This window comes from Kwoniella dejecticola, chromosome 6 (genome assembly GCF_000512565.2).
Source record: "Kwoniella dejecticola CBS 10117 chromosome 6, complete sequence".
Lineage (NCBI taxonomy): Eukaryota > Fungi > Basidiomycota > Tremellomycetes > Tremellales > Cryptococcaceae > Kwoniella > Kwoniella dejecticola.
In genome coordinates this window covers 1,209,569-1,225,970 of record NC_089306.1, presented here as the reverse complement: position 1 = coordinate 1,225,970, position 16,402 = coordinate 1,209,569, and the positions used below count along the sequence as shown (strand labels likewise).

Genomic DNA, 16,402 nt, shown 5'->3' with positions numbered 1-16,402 from the left:
GTTAGCCCGAATATAGATGAAGGGAATGGAAGGATGGAGGCTTATTTACTGAAGACTCCAATATTAACCCCCGCACTACTACTCCTGAGATTCGGACTAATGCTCATTCCTTCCAAACTACTACTCAGCCCATTATCTTTATCAGGCAATAACCTGTTGCGCCGATGTTCACCATAACTCCCAATTTTCATCTTGAGCGGTATTTTCATACTCATACTTCCACTCTTTCCCCTTTCTTTGTTTATAGCCAGGTGATCCTCCAAACTTGAATCATCACTCATGTCATCATCATCATCATCTTTTTCCTCTTCGCCATCTTCCGAATCCGAATCGGACTCTGAATCTGATTCGTCGTCGTTCTGAGCATCTATAGCTACTTCGGACCAGGTCCTATATAATCGCTCGACGAATCGTTTTGATTTCGGAAGATCGTATGGATCGAAAGGGAAATAAGAGTCTAAGCCAGCTTCGACGTTCATCTGTCTGGCTTGTCTAGGTAAGGTCTGCGACCCAACCAAAGACGAATTGCTCCTCGAGTTGATTTTCTGCCCATTGTGAGCATTGCCGTTGCCATGGGCACCGGTATTGCCATTGCTTGTGCTGGCATGAGCATGAGCGTTGGTGTTGAGATTTTGAGCGGAATTTGATCGGGGTGGGTGGGATGATTGTTGGTTGGCTTCGATTATGGAGAAACAGTACAGGAAGTTGGTATGATGAGCTACTTTGGCAAAAGTAGAAACGATTGTCGGATTGCATCCCTACAGCGTTTTCGTTCTCTCGTATTAGCGTCTCCATCGGCGAGTTGGTTTCACATGATGCTGATATCCTGATGGCTGATAGTAGCTGAAACAGCTGAAACTCACGAGTAAAGGATTCAATTCGCTCGTTATAGCTCTTTGGAGGATATCCAAATCACCAATCCACTTATTATCGTTCCCGCCCTCATCACCATCTATCGATTCATCCCCCTCCAACTCTAGATCTCCCAGGATATTGTCGTGTTCTTTCGAAGCGGACAGGGTGAAAGCCCTCCATCTGAAACAGAAGATGAGCATGACAGCTTGACATACCGCATAGAAAAGCGGTAGTTCATCTATGGTCTCTCTCTTGTTTGCCATTCTGGATTGATGCAACTTTCCATCTATATATGCTAAGAGATAAGTCAAGACAGTTCTAGCTTGATCGTCCGACACGAATCGCGCTCTGCAGACTGCCGATCCAATGTACACTGTAGCTGCTATTCGCTGATTCATCGACACCGGTTGGGAAGTATGCGGAGCGGTCGTCGTCTGAGCGTATAAGGCTTGAGAGACTAGCAAGCCTAAGAATAGGTCGGTATGCGCGGAGGAGAAAGAGGCGGTGAGGAACAATAAGAATGGGATGTGCTGTGTAGCGGACGTAGGGAGAATTTGGCGAGAAAATAGATTCAGGAGCGTTTGGAAATGAGCGAGAGATTGCGCAGGTGTCGGGGTAGACCGTTTGACCAGCAAAGAAGCGATGGTCGAAGAGCTGGGAAGCGGATATTCAGAGGTGGGTGTTGAAGCTCCAGAACTGCCAGCGATGTTCTGAGCAGCCATTTCTGCGGCAGGCATATGACTGGACTTCGCACCCATGTATTCTTCAAGGTGTTCGAAGAAGTGAACGAGCATTCCATCCAGTTTCTCTCTCATAGCTTTGACGTTGGCTCGCTTCTTCGCCTTCGCTTCTGCTACTTTGGCGGCGTTGGAGGCCTCCTCATCCTCTGAATCGCCGCCGTCCTGCGAGGAAAGCTCGTCTGGATCCGGATCACCGTCCGATGCGTCGTCATCTACTCCAATGTCAGGCGACGGCGATGTTGTACGCGGTCGAGGCAGCTGTTGGGATATCAATAAGTCTAAGGGATCTAGGGAAGACGCTGAAGAAGATAGCTGAGCAAAGTTGGCTGTTGGCAGATCATCTTCATCGTCCGATTCAGCATCGGAATCCTCGTCATCGTCTTCGATGCTATTAGTGATCTCGACCTACGAGAGACACGTCAGTCAAACCTGAAAGAGATATAGCCAGCTACGTCCAATGGCGAAACATCACATACATCGATCCTCAGCATCCTGTCGACTATCTCACCCCACATCCTACCGCCTAATTCCGGACAGTATCCTATCAACTCGCAGCAATTCCGTATCCAGGTAGTCTGGGAGATCTCCGGTTCTCGCTTGTGAGGAAAGTTCCGTATGAGGAGAGGTTGTAGAACATTGGGTAGAGTCGGTACAAGGGAGATAAGGTGAGAAAGCAGTAAATGATGTCGTGCATGAAAGATTCTCCGTGAGATCGGTGCAGCCGTTGACATCGTGTAAGGCGGTTCTGCAGACAGAGTCGATCAGACATGCAGACTTACAACATGACAATCGAAATCGAAATCACTCACGCCATGTGAGACCTTTCACCGCCATGCCTACGACTTCTTTCGCCCACCCTGGCTGAGCACTGACCAATACAGCGGCCCATCCTACGAAGGTCTTGACGAACTTCTCGTCTCCGGTCGCCCATGGGAGGTTGATAATCGCCGTCACCAGAGGAGAGTGGATGTCCGGGGAGAGTAATGAGACATGCGCTGATATAGCTCGAAGTAGGGGTAAAAGAGACGGTAAAGCTGGTGAAGGGTTGGTAGGTGACGGTGAGAAATGTGCTAATAAATCGTTATAATGCGAAAGATTTCCCTGTTTGGACTCTTGCAGCGCCTTGGGCACAAAGACAGATATCAACCCTCTCTGGAAGTTGAATGCTTCTCGATCTTTCGGATTGGTGGTTCTTGCATCACCGGTAGATTTGGTCCGCCTTGATGGTGTGCGGGTCTTGCCGTCTCCTTCGCTTTCTCGGGGTCGTTTGCGGCCGGCTAAAGAGCTGGATCGGGATGGACCGGCTGAGTTTGATGGGTCATTAGAGACCATAAGATTGCTTGGGATGGCCATGTTGATGGATTTTGAGCTGTTTGACGAAGACGATCGGTTCTTCAAAGGAGGAGGGGTATTTTTGGACATGTGCAATGATGACGAGAACGAAAATGACGATGAAGAGAGGGGCATACCGCCTGTCTGTAATATTTCTATGACCACCCCAGGAACACCTCTAGCCCCCCTCTGGATCTATAACATGGGGAAGATAGCGAATATGCTTGGTCACGATGTCTGAGGCAGTCGAGGTTGTTATATATGAAGTTAGCAGTAGTTGGTCGTATCGCGTGAGCAAAAACTTGAGGACCACTTGGACCGGTTGAATAATTACAATCTTACGCCACCCGAAAGCGGCAACTTCCACCATGTGAGCAAATGCCACGTCAGTCGTATCCAGTATCAGTCCGGTCATACCCGATTTATCCCTCCATATGCCCGCTAACCAGGTCCATGCAGATTCACAGATCCTTCCTTCTTTCATCTTTATCATTCCTGCTTCTTTCCTCCTTCTTCTTGTTCACACATCCTCGCAAACACCATATACACTCCCACATCTTGAAGTGAAATCATCTTGGGATCACATAGACTAACTCGTACTGACTAAACTCATTCTATACTGACATAACCTTGAGAGATATCATATTGACAATGCCAAGATCAGTTCAAAAATACGATCACTGTCTTCAAGTCTTCGTTCTCCCTCCTTTGCCCCCTCTGGACTTACCTCCCCTTCCACCAATTACTGATCCCAAGATAGAAGAAATGGTGTTCACTCACCCAGGCTTCTTCAACACCCCGCGAAGCTATAGTACCTCCATGTTCCTCACTGACGGGCAGGCTGTCTGCAATTACGAAAAATTAGGTAAGTCAGCTGCACGAAGATGGGGCTTTGCCCTGGCAGCTGACGTGTGCACTTGAAACAGAACATGTGGGCGATGCACTGTTGGAAGCTGTCGCTGTCACTTTGGCTCATGAGCTATTCCCAAACTTCCGACAAGGCAGCGCAGCAGTAAGTCGTTATGCATATCCCAGTGTATACTTTGCGATATGGGAGTTGCTGATGTTGCGAGTGTACTTAGATTATGCGGGACAAGCTTGTGGCGAATTCTACCTTGGCTCAGATCGCAAGGCAATATGGTATGCCCGACCGTATCAGATGCGCTCCACCCGCGCGACACGCCGTCAAGAAAAACGAGAAAGTGGCTGCATCGGTCTTCGAGGCTTACATCGCTGGAGTATACTACTCCTATCTGAATCACAAAGATGGTGATGATACCACACCATCATCAAACCATCCATCCGCTTCTCAGATCAGCTCGTCATCGTCCGTGGAATTCGTTGGAGGTGATATCGATGATTCCTCTTCAGCTACCTCACCAGAAGAGGTGGATGAGACTTCGAGCGATGAAGAATACTTCGATGCCGAACAAAACTCCCCTTCTTCCTCCGACACGGACATTAATCCTCAGCTCAGCGAGACTGACGAACTTGCGATCAGCCTTAATCGCCTCTTTGCACAAACAACAAGAATCACTGAAGTTGATAATGCTGATGTCTGCGACGATCTCGGACCATCCTCCGATCATGTGATCCCTCCCCATGATGATAAGGAGGACGACACTGTCGTCGGGTCTTCGGCATCATCGAGCAACGCACCGACCTCCGAGACAATTCGGCCCCAAAGAACCCGAGCAGAAGCGTACGACTACCTGTTCGAATGGCTGGAGAAAGTTTTGACCCCAATAGCTTATTTCGCTCTCGAAAACCTGAAGGTGGAGGATAAACGAATTAACAGAGAAAGTAATAAAAGCACCGAGGCGCCTTTCGTGGTCCCCCTGCATTGGAAAGAAGAGGATATTAAAGCTCAAGGAGGTAAATCCGTACTGCACAACCGATTCGTCGAACCGAATCTACCGAAGTATACAGAATCCTCGGGATTCGTCGGTAGACCACAAGTCCAGCTTTGGACTGTCGAATGTTGTGCGATCGACGAAGAAGGACAGGAATGGTATGTACCTCAGAAGCTATTTTTTTTCTGGGTTGTCTCTTTCGACAGTGCAACATGGTAGCTGATAAGGGTACATTGCAGGACTGCGGAGGCTACGAGGACGACGAAGCAGGCTGCGGCTAATTTGGCGGCGTGGCGGGTCTGTGTTGCGATGGGCGTGATCCGGGAGGACGACTGAGTCAATGAATGTTCTTTTCATTTTCAAGAGTGGTTGTTCGGAGACGAGATACCTATCATCACTTTGTAGCATGTGAAGCTGTCGTATTAATTGTAGCGATACCATATCATCAAGCTTTTTATGAGTGTACAGTATGAATCTCAATTATACTACCACTACCAGGTCAAGTGCCACGCTTAGACCACCTCCACTTAATTTGATTCCGCCCATACAAAAAGTCGACGTCTATGACTTTCTTCCGAACTCATCTTTCGTCCATCTCTATTCTGCGTTACATTGTATCATACATAGCTATTCTTCCACCCCATACTCTGTCCGAATCGACTCCTACAGCTCGTACTAATTCTTCAAGAAATCGGAAAGCCAATTTTTTCCAGAATGTCGTTTTTATTTGGTGGTGGAAGTGCGTACCGTCAAATCTTGTTTCTTCCTCTTCTCATATTTCTCTGCATCCGATGTGATATTGACGAGAAGGTTTTTCTCCATGGACAGACCGATCGGTGGAAGGGTCAGTCGATCCTGCTAAGATCGAAATGGCAGTAGCGGAGCTTGGTGAGTCGCCCATCACTGATCTTCGGGAAGTGCGAGGAGGAATGGATTCGGTAGCTGATCGTGTCGTTCCAGATATGATAACCGATGTCTTGTGAGCTTGCTTTTCCTGATAGCATATCGACTTCACATCGGCCTATCCAGCGCATAGCATCCAGAGCTCACCGGTCATGCTAATGAACATCAATCTCATTGTCGCCATGTAGCAACCGCCTGGTCAATTCATGTCATACCAAATGTATCTCGCAAAACCCCAATAATCACCGATACGTCGAAGGTGATTTGTTGAAAGGGGAGAGTGTTTGTATAGATCGATGTACCGCTAAATTCTTCGAGGTGAGTCTTATTTCTACACTCACACAAGGGTCATACTTTGTCAAGTGTCGGATGATAAGAACGCTGTTGGACAAAGAGGAAGAGGGTGGACGAGTGAGAATGGTAAAGGTCGGAGATCGGGAGTCGGCATTTAGATGCAAGCACGAGGATACAATCATCTGCGATGGGCAGTATGGACGACAAGGAATGGCAGCTGATACTTCAACATGACGATCTGTTACAGGTCAACAAAAAGGTCGGCGAGAGGATGTCAGCTATGGGAAGTGCAGCTCAAGCTACTGGATCTTTCGGTCGATAAACCGCGAAATTCAAGTGATCATATAATGTATCATTATAAAACCATATCATATGCAAGATATACAACCTCTCCAGAACTATACGGTACAACATTCTCTCATCTGCCGGTTTACTGATTTTCCATGACAAAAATAAACGGAGAGCGAGCGAATCATAACGAGACCAATAAGGGAAAAAGATCGGAGCTGGCACTTCATAAGTGAAGGAATAGTGCAGGCTATGTAGGTCTGACTGCACCTCGCCGCTATCGCCAGCTTTGGTCGCACGATCGCAATCAGCGCACTTGGCGATGGCGGATTGTCCGTCAGATCTCGCTTGTTTCGTAGACACGAAATCAAGCAGCCATTGCGACTCTTTCTTCTTTGCGTTCGCTTCGTCGTTCTGTGAAGATTCACCAGGATAGTCAGCGTCGGTGTATCCATCTGCAATCCCCTTGATGACTCCGGCTCACCTTGCGTAGCTGTTTGCGCAGTCGTTGGCTCCTGCACTGGGACGTCGGGTAATGAGACAGGCTGTTGATCCGGTACAGACGGTATAGCTGGCTATATAATCCAATATATCAGCATATCCCGATGTTATGGATGATGTTGAAGGGGGAAAGTTTACCAGGGCTTCTCGTTGAAGTTGTTCTAATTCCGCTTGGACAGCTTCCTCCTCTTCGGGTGACATCTGAGACATCAACGCTTCGTCGATTTCCTATAAATCCCAAAAGGCCCGCATGGTCAGTCTCGTTGCCGCCGATTTGCCATGTAAGGTGTATTTGTGAGTCCATTGATCAAGTGCGAGGAATGCTCACCCGTTGATACTCGACGCCTTCTCTCGTTTGATCCATTAACTTCTCCACTTTCTCCAAGGACATCTCCGCATGTAATTGTTTCAGCACGTCCGCACCCATCTCTAGACCGTGCATGACTGTATTCTGTATTTGGGTGAACTCGATGGTGCTGACCTGCGATCACAAAGTCATTATGCATCAGCTACACTCACAGCCACGACTATCATTGCAGATTCTGATTCTGATCCAGAAGGGGTAAAAGGGTGACTCACTAGTTCTTGTAAAGTCATTAGCTGAGCGTCGGTCTTTGCTAGAAGCTGTTCTTGATATTTCTTCTGCCGCAGGGCAGTCAAGGCTCGACTCTACTGAGATCGAAGGATGATTAGTAAGTTCAAACCGTCATATTGTCCTGTGAGTTATGATAAACATACCTTGTTACCAGTCTTCAACGCTTCTTTAGCTATTTCCTGCTCTCGATTAAGCACTACTTGTAACTGCACTCGACATCAGCCCGTCTAGTCTCTTGCATCCAAAGTTGGGTTGGCTTACCCTCTTTTGATATTGCTTCATCTTATCGCGCTGCAATTTCAAGCTAGAAGGGATAAACTCATCAGCTGAGCATTGGCAGCCAGAAAGAAGCCGTCTATGAAACCAAAACACTTACTCGAGAATAGCTCTATCTTGAGCTGTTATTTTCGGACCGGGCTGAGCCATGCCCATCTTGATCATAGCATTCTGGAAGTAGCCCATCGTTCCGTCTCCCCAATTTGTTGCGCTTGAGTTCTCGGTCGTGAGGTGGAAAGGGATGCACGAAGTAGATAGAGAGAGAGACAATACCTATATGGTTGTTGATGTTTAACCTGGTCACCGGCGCTCGGCTTTCCCCGCCAACAAGCATAAACTTGAATGACATAGGAACAGCCCATGACACGCTGCGTGTATTCGTGTATTCACTTCAACAACATTCATGCCCTGCTGCTTCTCCTCGTTCATACAAGTTCGCAACACGTCAGTACTGAGCGGCTGGGGTGCGCAGCATGTTCGGCTCTTCACTCCAAGACAGGCTGAACGCAGCTGTCAAAACGCTCGAAGCGACCGGATCTTCCCTCCAAGCTAGAGCCCTCAGCGTAAACGCGAACCCAAATGCAAATACAAATGCAAATACCAATCCAGCGCCATCATCGCCGAAAGATACACCGAGGAGAACAGGATCTCCCTCAGTCTCAAAGTCACCCATAGCTCCCTCGTCGCCATTGTCCACATCGACCGAGAATGTATCGCCGACCAAATCGACCGGGGCTTCAGCTGCGAACGCTGCGGGAAGTTACGTTGGATCTACCGCTCATCTAGCTGAGAACGCCTTATCTGGTCTACGAAAGAGCTTTCATTTTGGCCGACAATCTCAAGACTTACCCAGACCTTCGTCAACTCCTCAGCAAGAGCTGAAAAATATCAACACTCCTACAGCTACACCTTCATCACCTTCAGCAGGACCCTCGACGCCTAGATCTTCATCGCCCAATCCCAAGCTATTACCCACTTCGACCTTCACATTAGGCTCCGACCCTTCTTCCCGAGCTGCAACGCCAATACCGAAGTCACCAGCCGGTAGAAGAGGATCCAAATTAGCCTTAGCCTCGGATGCTTCTGCAGACACAACAATACCTCTTCCTCCGCCCGACCCCTCAGATCCAGCAACATACCCTCTTCCACCCTCACCTACACTTTCCGCAGCTGAGACCCTCACGACGCCTTCCACCGGATTCGCGGATCCGTTAGGCGCATCTCCATTGCTAGGACCCAGTGCGGATCAGGAAGTACCGAAATTGGGGCTACAAGTAGCGACGCCCGACACGGAGAATAAGGAGGATGTGGTCGGTCTAGGAATGGATGTCATCGGTGCAGACAATGAGAAAGTGGAGATTCAAATTACCAGAAATGGTGATGCCGCTAAAGACGATGGACCGGACGGTGAGACCGGGATCGGGATCGGGGTCGAGAAACCTGTCATTGAGCTTTCCGGGGAAGAGATCAAGAAGCTCGCTGATTCTGAAAGGCGGTATGAAGGTGAGTCTACTTGGAGCATGCTCTCTTTGTGAATTATCGCAGGAGTTGACTCGAGATTGCTGCAGATCTATCACAACGATTTACTACTTTGCTCACCCAGTCTCACAAAGCCAATCAAGTGCTGAAAGAGCTCACACCCCTAGAAGGAGGTATAGCAGATCATGAGGCGATGGAAGGGTGGATAAGGATGGTCACGAGTAAAGTCGATATGATCACTGCTGAGATGAAAAGGCTCCAGGACAAGCTTACACGTGAGTATCACTTGGAAATATCTTCTCCCCCACCTCCTATCTGCTAATGATATGGATCCCACATCCTGATCGCATTGCTGACCCCGCGTCGCAGTGCAAGACTCCCGCATGGAGGAATTACGCGATACACATCGATTGGAGGGTACATCTCAAGCAGACCTGATAACGAAGCTGCGCAGCGAGCTGACTGAAGCGCAAGAAAAGGCGGAAACAGCTTCGACAGACAATACGACTTTGACTCAGGTGAAAGCAGATCTGTCGAAAGCTCACACTCAGGCCAAAGAAGAGGAGGAGAAACGCACAAAGGCGATATCACTTTTGAAAACAGTCAGACTAAAACTTGTCAAAGTGGAGAAGGAGAAGGAGGAGATTGAGAAGGATCGTGCGGAAGAGCGAGCAGAACGAGCCAGAGCTTCGGAAGAAGTCGAGAGGATCAAGGGTGAAAAAGAAAGAGAAGTCACACAATTACGAAAATCATTCGAGAGGGAATCTGCGGCGCAGAAGGAGCGTTTTGAGAAAGATCTATCCACCAAGAAAGCCGCATGGGAACTAGAGATGATTACTACAAAAGCCTCTCATGCGAAGACGCTCTCGGAACGGACTACCAAAGTGAATGGACTAGAAGCGATCGTGAAGGAGTTGAATGTGAATAAACAGAAGACGTTTGAGGAGTATCAAGCTAAAGTCGCGGAAGCTGAACTTGCCCGATCGGAAATGGAGAGTCTTTCGACCCGCACAAAAGAATTAGAGTTCCAACTAAGGGAGTCCAATGAGAGGTGTGCATTGTTAGAGGATTCGATGAGGGAAAGCAACAACAATAGGGGTAGAGGTAAGAATGGAGTTGGATTATTACCTGATGGTCTTCAGACTGGTAGTCCCTCAGCATCTCCAGCGGGCAGTCGACGGAACTCGTTCAACAAAGACTCGGTCGACGTCAAGAAACTGTTAGCGGAAGCGGAGTCGAAATCGGAGAGCAAGTTATCCGATCTGCGGTATAAGATAAAGTCGCTCGAAGATGAGCGGAATGAGATCGAAGAAGAATGGTCTTTGAAATTACAGGAACGTCTGCGAGAGCTGGAGAAGCTGCGGAGAACGATACAAGAGAAAGACATGGACTTCAACGATTCACTGAGAGGACTGAAAGAGAGGGAATTGAGGATTGAGAACTCGGAGGAGAAGGTAAAAGCCCTCGAAAAGGAATTGTTCAGGCTGAAAAGTAAGATCGAAGATGGTAAAGGTGATATACAGACTGCCCTTGATGCTGAGGTAAGTCTGTGTAAATTTGTTCTTGCGACTGCCAATCGGCGTGTGGGTCATCTGTGCTCAACGCTTATATGTTTCTGGGCAAATTAGCGCTCAGCAAAAGACGAAGTATCGTCCCTGAACACCCAAATACATACTCTTCAATCCCAACTCGACGATTCAAAATCGCATATCACCCAGCTGAAAAGCACCAACAAAACCCTCCGAGAGGAAATGAGGAAGTTGCAATCGTCGGTCCAGCTGATGGAACGACAACGGAATCCAGGTGTTGGATATTGGTCAGGAACGCCCGTACCAGTACCGGCTCGATCAAGTGTATCTTCTCCCAGTCCCGCTTTGCCCCCAGGAGCAATGGAAAGTCCGGGCACCAGTTCCAGGCGTTTGAGCATGGAATCTACAAATACAACCGCAAACAACAGACCTGCGACTGTTCCTGGGACACCTATCTCAGCCTCAGCTTCAGCTTCCGCTGGGTCCGCTGCAGGTACAGGCACAAATACGCCAACGGGTACGGGCCAGGGAGATGTCAAAAAGCAGGATGAAGAAGAAGTCAACCTAGAAGTGAGTCCATTTCCACCCATTATTGGTGATTCCAGCTAGTGTGAGGAGGCCACGTAGCATGTGCGCTAATATGGGTGGGATTGATAGTACTTGCGCAATGTCATTTTGCAGTTCTTGGAACATAAAGAGATGAGGCCGAATTTGATCAGGGTCATGTCTGTCATACTGAGGTTCACGCCGCAAGAATTGAGGAGATTGAATGCCAAATTGCAGACGTAGACCTGCCTCGACTCAGCTTCAATTTGAGCACACGTTCAACGAAATCCATAGCCCACCTGCTTCCTTTCATCTTGGTCTGTACATTACTGTAGTTTTTTTCATGATAGCTTGCAAGTGAGAGCAATGCGGCGATTTGTTGATAGTCGCTTAGAGGGATAATCAATGCACCTATTATGCATAGGACAGCGTCTCATACATGTTGCGTTTGCTGGTTTTGTGACATCTGCATTGCAATCGCAAGGTATGGCCCATGGCGCATGATCCGAATGTAGGCATTTGCAACCTATTCCAATCTGGTCTAATCTAGTCTAATCTGGTCTACTTTACTGCATTCTATTTGAGTCCGACTAAAGAAATCACAGACCCCATCGCATCGCCAAACTACTTCCTACCACACTCAAAGAGCTCAGAGCCATGAGCACAGCACTCCAGACGGGCGTCAGTCGAATATGATTGGCAGCGTAGAAAACACCCGCCGCGAACGGTAGACAGACGACGTTGAATAGTAACGCCCAAAGTAAGTTGATTTTCTGTCTCCGGATGATCTTTCGGGATATGCCAATCAAGGTGGGGATCGAGGTAAGAGTAGATGAGAGAAGGACGAAATCTGAGTCCAACAGGAAGAGGAATCGCATCATCAACAAACAGAGGGAAATCAGCATTCGTATTCATAATCAGATCAAATCAGATCAATGCAAGGATGGAGAAGGAAGGTATCTTGGGGAATATGAGATATGACTCACCGGCACTAGCTAATGTAGCTTGAGATCCATGGCCCATAGCGCAGCTTACGTCGGCCGCGGCCAAAGCGACTGAATCGTTCAGCCCGTCTGTAGGTAGACCAAAAAAAACATGGAGTAGTCAGCTCCAATCTCTTGGTCAGTCGGCTGAAATGCGCGAGATCGACGACAGGCAACTCACCTCCGACAAACATCACTAATCCTTTTTGCGCTTCTCCGTCTTTGTGCTTCAACTCAAGCTGCATCTCCCTGATTACATCCGCTTTGCCCTCCGGACCGACCCCTCCTCTGATCTCTTGTGGGTCTAAGCCAATCATTTGACCTACAGCTTGCGCCGTCGAGGTGTTGTCCCCGCTCAGCATGGATACTTGGATTCCCCTTTCCTTGAGAGACTTGATCAGGGGTATAGACTCTTCTCTTGGTGGATCAGATAATGAGTAAATCGCAGAGAGCGTATACGTCTGGACTTGAGCTTGTTTAGCTTGTTCTTCTGGTGCAGCTTCAAGGGAAGGAGTGGCAAAGGAAGAAGCGATCAGGATGACTGATTTTCCTTGACTTGACCATTCGTCCACCTTGGCTTGTTGATCCACATCCAAAGCGACCTCATGATCCGACAAATGGGCGACATTCCCAATAAGAAGATTGACTATCTGTTGATTGACTTCGACTGTAGCTTTCAAGCCTCTTCCGGCTATTTCTTGAGTCTCAGTCACTTCGACAAGCGGCGCTGGACTGGCATCATTCTTTTCGTTCTTCTTCTCGTTCTCGTGCTTGAGTTGCTTGTCAAGGTATTCTACCAATCCAACAGCCAAGGGATGGGTACTTCCTTTCTCCACTTCTCTAACCGCTGTTCTCACCATCATGTTCCTATCGGCGTTGTCGCTCTGCGTAGTCCAATGTTCATCAATGACCACGCATTTACCCAAAGTAAGAGTCCCCGTTTTATCGAAGACAACCTTGGAAATCTTCGTAGCAGCTAAGAACGCCTGACCGCCGCCTGAACTAAGTATACCTTTCTTCGCCATCAGACCGTTCCCCACGGAATTCGCACAGGGGATCGCTAATCCTATTCCGCACGGACAGGCAACTACCAGCGTAGCAATCGCAAATTCCAACGCAAAGAAAACTCTTCCTCCGCCCTTTGACGCTTCTGTCTCTGATCCCACTGATCCAGTCAAAGCTAGACTCAGCCAGATGAGTAAGACCAACAACGAGAAATAGACGATGATAGGTACAAAGTACCCCGTCAATTTCTCAGCGATTAATTCGAGGTTGGCTTTCTTGGAGGAAGCGTCAGATACGGCTCGAATGATCTTTTCAATCATCGTATCTTCTTCCAACCCTGTGACGCGCATCGTGATTGCCGAAGTCAAGTTGACGGTACCGGTGAATACTTGATCGTCGATATCTTTGGTGATTGGCCGTGATTCGCCAGTGAGGGAGGACTCGTCGAATGTCGTATGACCCGAGGCGATTATTCCGTCCGTGGGCGGAAGGGAGCCTGGAGGAAGGAGGATGAGATCTCCGATCTCTAGATGCTCCACCGGGATCTTGCGAGTGAAATTTTGATCAGTCCCTCGAGCTGGGTCGGATGGGGATAGCGAGACAGCTTGAGTATCTTGACTATCTTTCCTCTCGATGGTTCCATGTGTGTCGTCCGAGCCTGATTCTGCAGAGGTCTCGACCAGCAAGGCGGTATCTGGCCTCATCTTTCCTAGCAGACTGATTGCGTCGGTCGTCCGGCTTTTCGCAAATGCTTCGAGGGTCCGACCGAGGAGGATGAACATGATGAGGAACACGCAGCTGTCGAAATATGTTCCGACGCTTTCGCTATGAGGGGACGACCGGACATCGAGGATGAGCATGGCGAGAGAGGCGAAGTATGACACACTTGTCGAAAGCACTACGAGTAAATCTGGCGTACGGAGAAATGCTGTTAGTCAAAACCGTATGGAATGGCACATCCGGATCCGAGGAGAAGGAGGAAGATGCTGACCCATACTACCAAAGCTGATCAAGGTTTTCCAACTCAGCGGTCTAGCCGGAAGTCGACGCATAGTCTCGCTCTTGAAGGCACTCGGAATGAGTCGGCGAAGATGGGGCCACATAGAGGCAAAAGTCCGCTTATAGAATAGTCTGGATCCAAAGTATCAGGATCAACCTTGATGGACAACTGTAAAGCAAAGGACTCACCTTCCTACACCAAATTGGACAACAGTCGCAAGAGGCCACAGGATGACGGTGCCTAGATTCGCCGCTCCCCAGACAGGCTTCATCATGTGCATCTTGAAAGCGTTGGACGAGGGTAAGAGGATCATCGATACAATCGCACTATTCAACTCAATTGTCAGCTGATATGAAGCTGGATGAGGTATTTCCAGGATCACTTACATGATGAAAGTGGGAATAGCGAATATGATTGCCACAGCACAATGGCTGGCCAAGATCTTGACTTCCCTCTTTTGGATCTTTTGAGACTTCTCATTCAGACTTTGAGTTTTGACCACTTCCACTTCGAATTCAGGGGCTACTCCGCCAATACCATCGACCAAGTCGCGGATCGTCAGGGGTTCGTGTGGAATATACGAAATAATAGTCACTGGTTGATGCAGTGTGATAGGTGTATAAGTTTCAACGGGTAAGGTATCTAAGTACGAGTTGATCTTGCGAACGCAATCGTGGCAGAACATTCCGTCAATCTTGAGTCGCACTGTCCTCGGAAGTGGCCCTGATTCTTTCGACTTCCCCTTCATACCGGTTGAAGGCTCAAGAGGTATTGACGATGACAATTCAGCGTCATATCCTATCTCTTCTACGATTTCCTTGATCTCCTCGATGGTGATCTCGGGTGTATGGACGACGGTCCCGGAGTTGTTGAGTACATCGATATTGATAGATACTATACCCTTATGATCTTGTAGAGCACGTGTTATAGCTTGTGAACAAGAGGAACAGGTCATGCCCTCAATCGAGAAGGTCGATTTGAAAGTGGGTTCCTGTTCTTCCGCTATGGGAGTTTGGATTTCAGACTTGACTATCGTAGCTTCGAAGCCGATATCTTCTATTGATTCGACCAGATTCTCATGAGATAGAGCTGACTTGTGCGTGATTACTCCGGACGATCCAAGCAAATTGATGTTGACCTCTAAGATCGCTGGATCGGACTTGAGTGAGGATGTGATCGAGTTAACGCATGATGCGCAGGTCATTCCTCCGATCGATAAGGTAGTTTTGACTATTCCTTCTTCCTGCTTTGGAACAGTGTGTACACCAGCTGCTTTGTTCTTCAACTCTGATGAGGTTTGCCTCTCTGAAGTTTCGGACTCTTGGGAGTTGGCTCGTCCTTCCGCCTTTCCTGCCAACTCATCTTGACAAGTCTTACAATGTTCCAAATGCTTCTTCCTCCTCTCTTCCAGGCTTTTCTTCTGCTTCCGTATCTTCCTAGCTTCAGAGAAGAACAACCGACCTATCAATCCATATTCATCCTCTTCTAACATCTCATCGCGGGTGCGTCTGATAGGAGAGAATGCAGAAGACGAGGAGGAAGAGGCTAGGGAGTGTCCGTTGGCGGATTGATCTGTAATAATGAATCCGCCTTCGACCCTTAAGACCTTGAGTACCTCCTCCAACACTCTACCGACTGTCTTTGGTCTACCTGACGAAGATGCAGAAGAGCTGGGATCGACTGAGAAAGTGACGGTGTGTAGCAAGAGGTTGGTGGAGATTGACTTGATGGAGGGGATAGCGGAGAGAAGTTGGTCGATCGTCTCGCAGCATGAGGTACAGTGCATGTTTGAGATCAACAGCGTGATTGTCGGCAAGGATATAGGTAGTGTTGACATCGTGATCGTGAGGTTGATGTACTTTCTTCTCAGTCAGTCAAAGTCAGGTTTATCGAAGTGGCAAACTGGCGAACTGGTAAAGATGAGTTTAGAATATGAGCATGAGCTCTTGAAGAGGGGATTGATGATGGGTTATATATTTTGAATTGCCTTAGTCAGCTCGTTGCACGCTTTTCGGAAGCGCGAAATTAGCTTTGCTCTCACCGGATGATCAGCGGCGAATGTCAGGTCCACGAGATAGATAGAAGAACAACACTCTTGTCATTTAGGAATCCCTTGATGAGTCTCGCAAATATCACTCATACTCACGAGCACCGAAATAATGTTCTCCTCCAGCCTCCACTCTTATCTTCAAGGATCGTCATAACCCGACATCCGAGCGAGCG

The 16,402-nt window shown here is 48.3% G+C and overlaps 6 protein-coding genes across 6 annotated transcripts; 3 read left to right on the top strand and 3 right to left on the bottom strand.

The window, feature by feature from the left end:
• Positions 1-41: 41 nt before the first annotated feature.
• I303_105316 (uncharacterized protein) lies at positions 42-3,062 on the bottom strand (the record flags this gene model as incomplete). The annotated part of the gene is made up of 4 exons (XM_018408530.2): positions 42-758; positions 864-2,000; positions 2,072-2,340; positions 2,405-3,062. The coding sequence occupies 4 exons, from the start codon at positions 3,060-3,062 to the stop codon at positions 42-44; spliced, it is 2,781 nt and encodes a 926-aa protein (XP_018262221.2).
• Positions 3,063-3,578: 516 nt separating this feature from the next.
• On the top strand, positions 3,579-5,116 carry I303_105315 (uncharacterized protein; the record flags this gene model as incomplete). The annotated part of the gene is made up of 4 exons (XM_018408531.1): positions 3,579-3,792; positions 3,854-3,939; positions 4,010-4,938; positions 5,020-5,116. The coding sequence occupies 4 exons, from the start codon at positions 3,579-3,581 to the stop codon at positions 5,114-5,116; spliced, it is 1,326 nt and encodes a 441-aa protein (XP_018262222.1).
• Positions 5,117-5,494: 378 nt separating this feature from the next.
• I303_105314 (mitochondrial import inner membrane translocase subunit TIM10) lies at positions 5,495-6,299 on the top strand (the record flags this gene model as incomplete). Its single annotated transcript, XM_018408532.2, has 5 exons — positions 5,495-5,519; positions 5,609-5,668; positions 5,741-5,759; positions 5,872-6,001; positions 6,225-6,299. The coding sequence occupies 5 exons, from the start codon at positions 5,495-5,497 to the stop codon at positions 6,297-6,299; spliced, it is 309 nt and encodes a 102-aa protein (XP_018262223.2).
• A 333-nt stretch (positions 6,300-6,632) lies between these two features.
• I303_105313 (uncharacterized protein) lies at positions 6,633-7,823 on the bottom strand (the record flags this gene model as incomplete). Its single annotated transcript, XM_018408533.1, has 8 exons — positions 6,633-6,679; positions 6,750-6,840; positions 6,905-6,994; positions 7,095-7,247; positions 7,346-7,435; positions 7,505-7,567; positions 7,623-7,665; positions 7,738-7,823. The coding sequence occupies 8 exons, from the start codon at positions 7,821-7,823 to the stop codon at positions 6,633-6,635; spliced, it is 663 nt and encodes a 220-aa protein (XP_018262224.1).
• A 287-nt stretch (positions 7,824-8,110) lies between these two features.
• I303_105312 (uncharacterized protein) lies at positions 8,111-11,434 on the top strand (the record flags this gene model as incomplete). Its single annotated transcript, XM_065969133.1, has 5 exons — positions 8,111-9,140; positions 9,206-9,391; positions 9,486-10,657; positions 10,745-11,215; positions 11,303-11,434. The coding sequence occupies 5 exons, from the start codon at positions 8,111-8,113 to the stop codon at positions 11,432-11,434; spliced, it is 2,991 nt and encodes a 996-aa protein (XP_065825205.1).
• Positions 11,435-11,790: 356 nt separating this feature from the next.
• I303_105311 (uncharacterized protein) lies at positions 11,791-16,016 on the bottom strand (the record flags this gene model as incomplete). The annotated part of the gene is made up of 6 exons (XM_065969132.1): positions 11,791-12,041; positions 12,178-12,264; positions 12,356-14,089; positions 14,171-14,310; positions 14,368-14,505; positions 14,566-16,016. 6 exons carry the CDS (start codon positions 16,014-16,016, stop codon positions 11,791-11,793), a joined length of 3,801 nt encoding a protein of 1,266 aa, XP_065825204.1.
• Between the last annotated feature and the right edge of the window lie 386 nt (positions 16,017-16,402).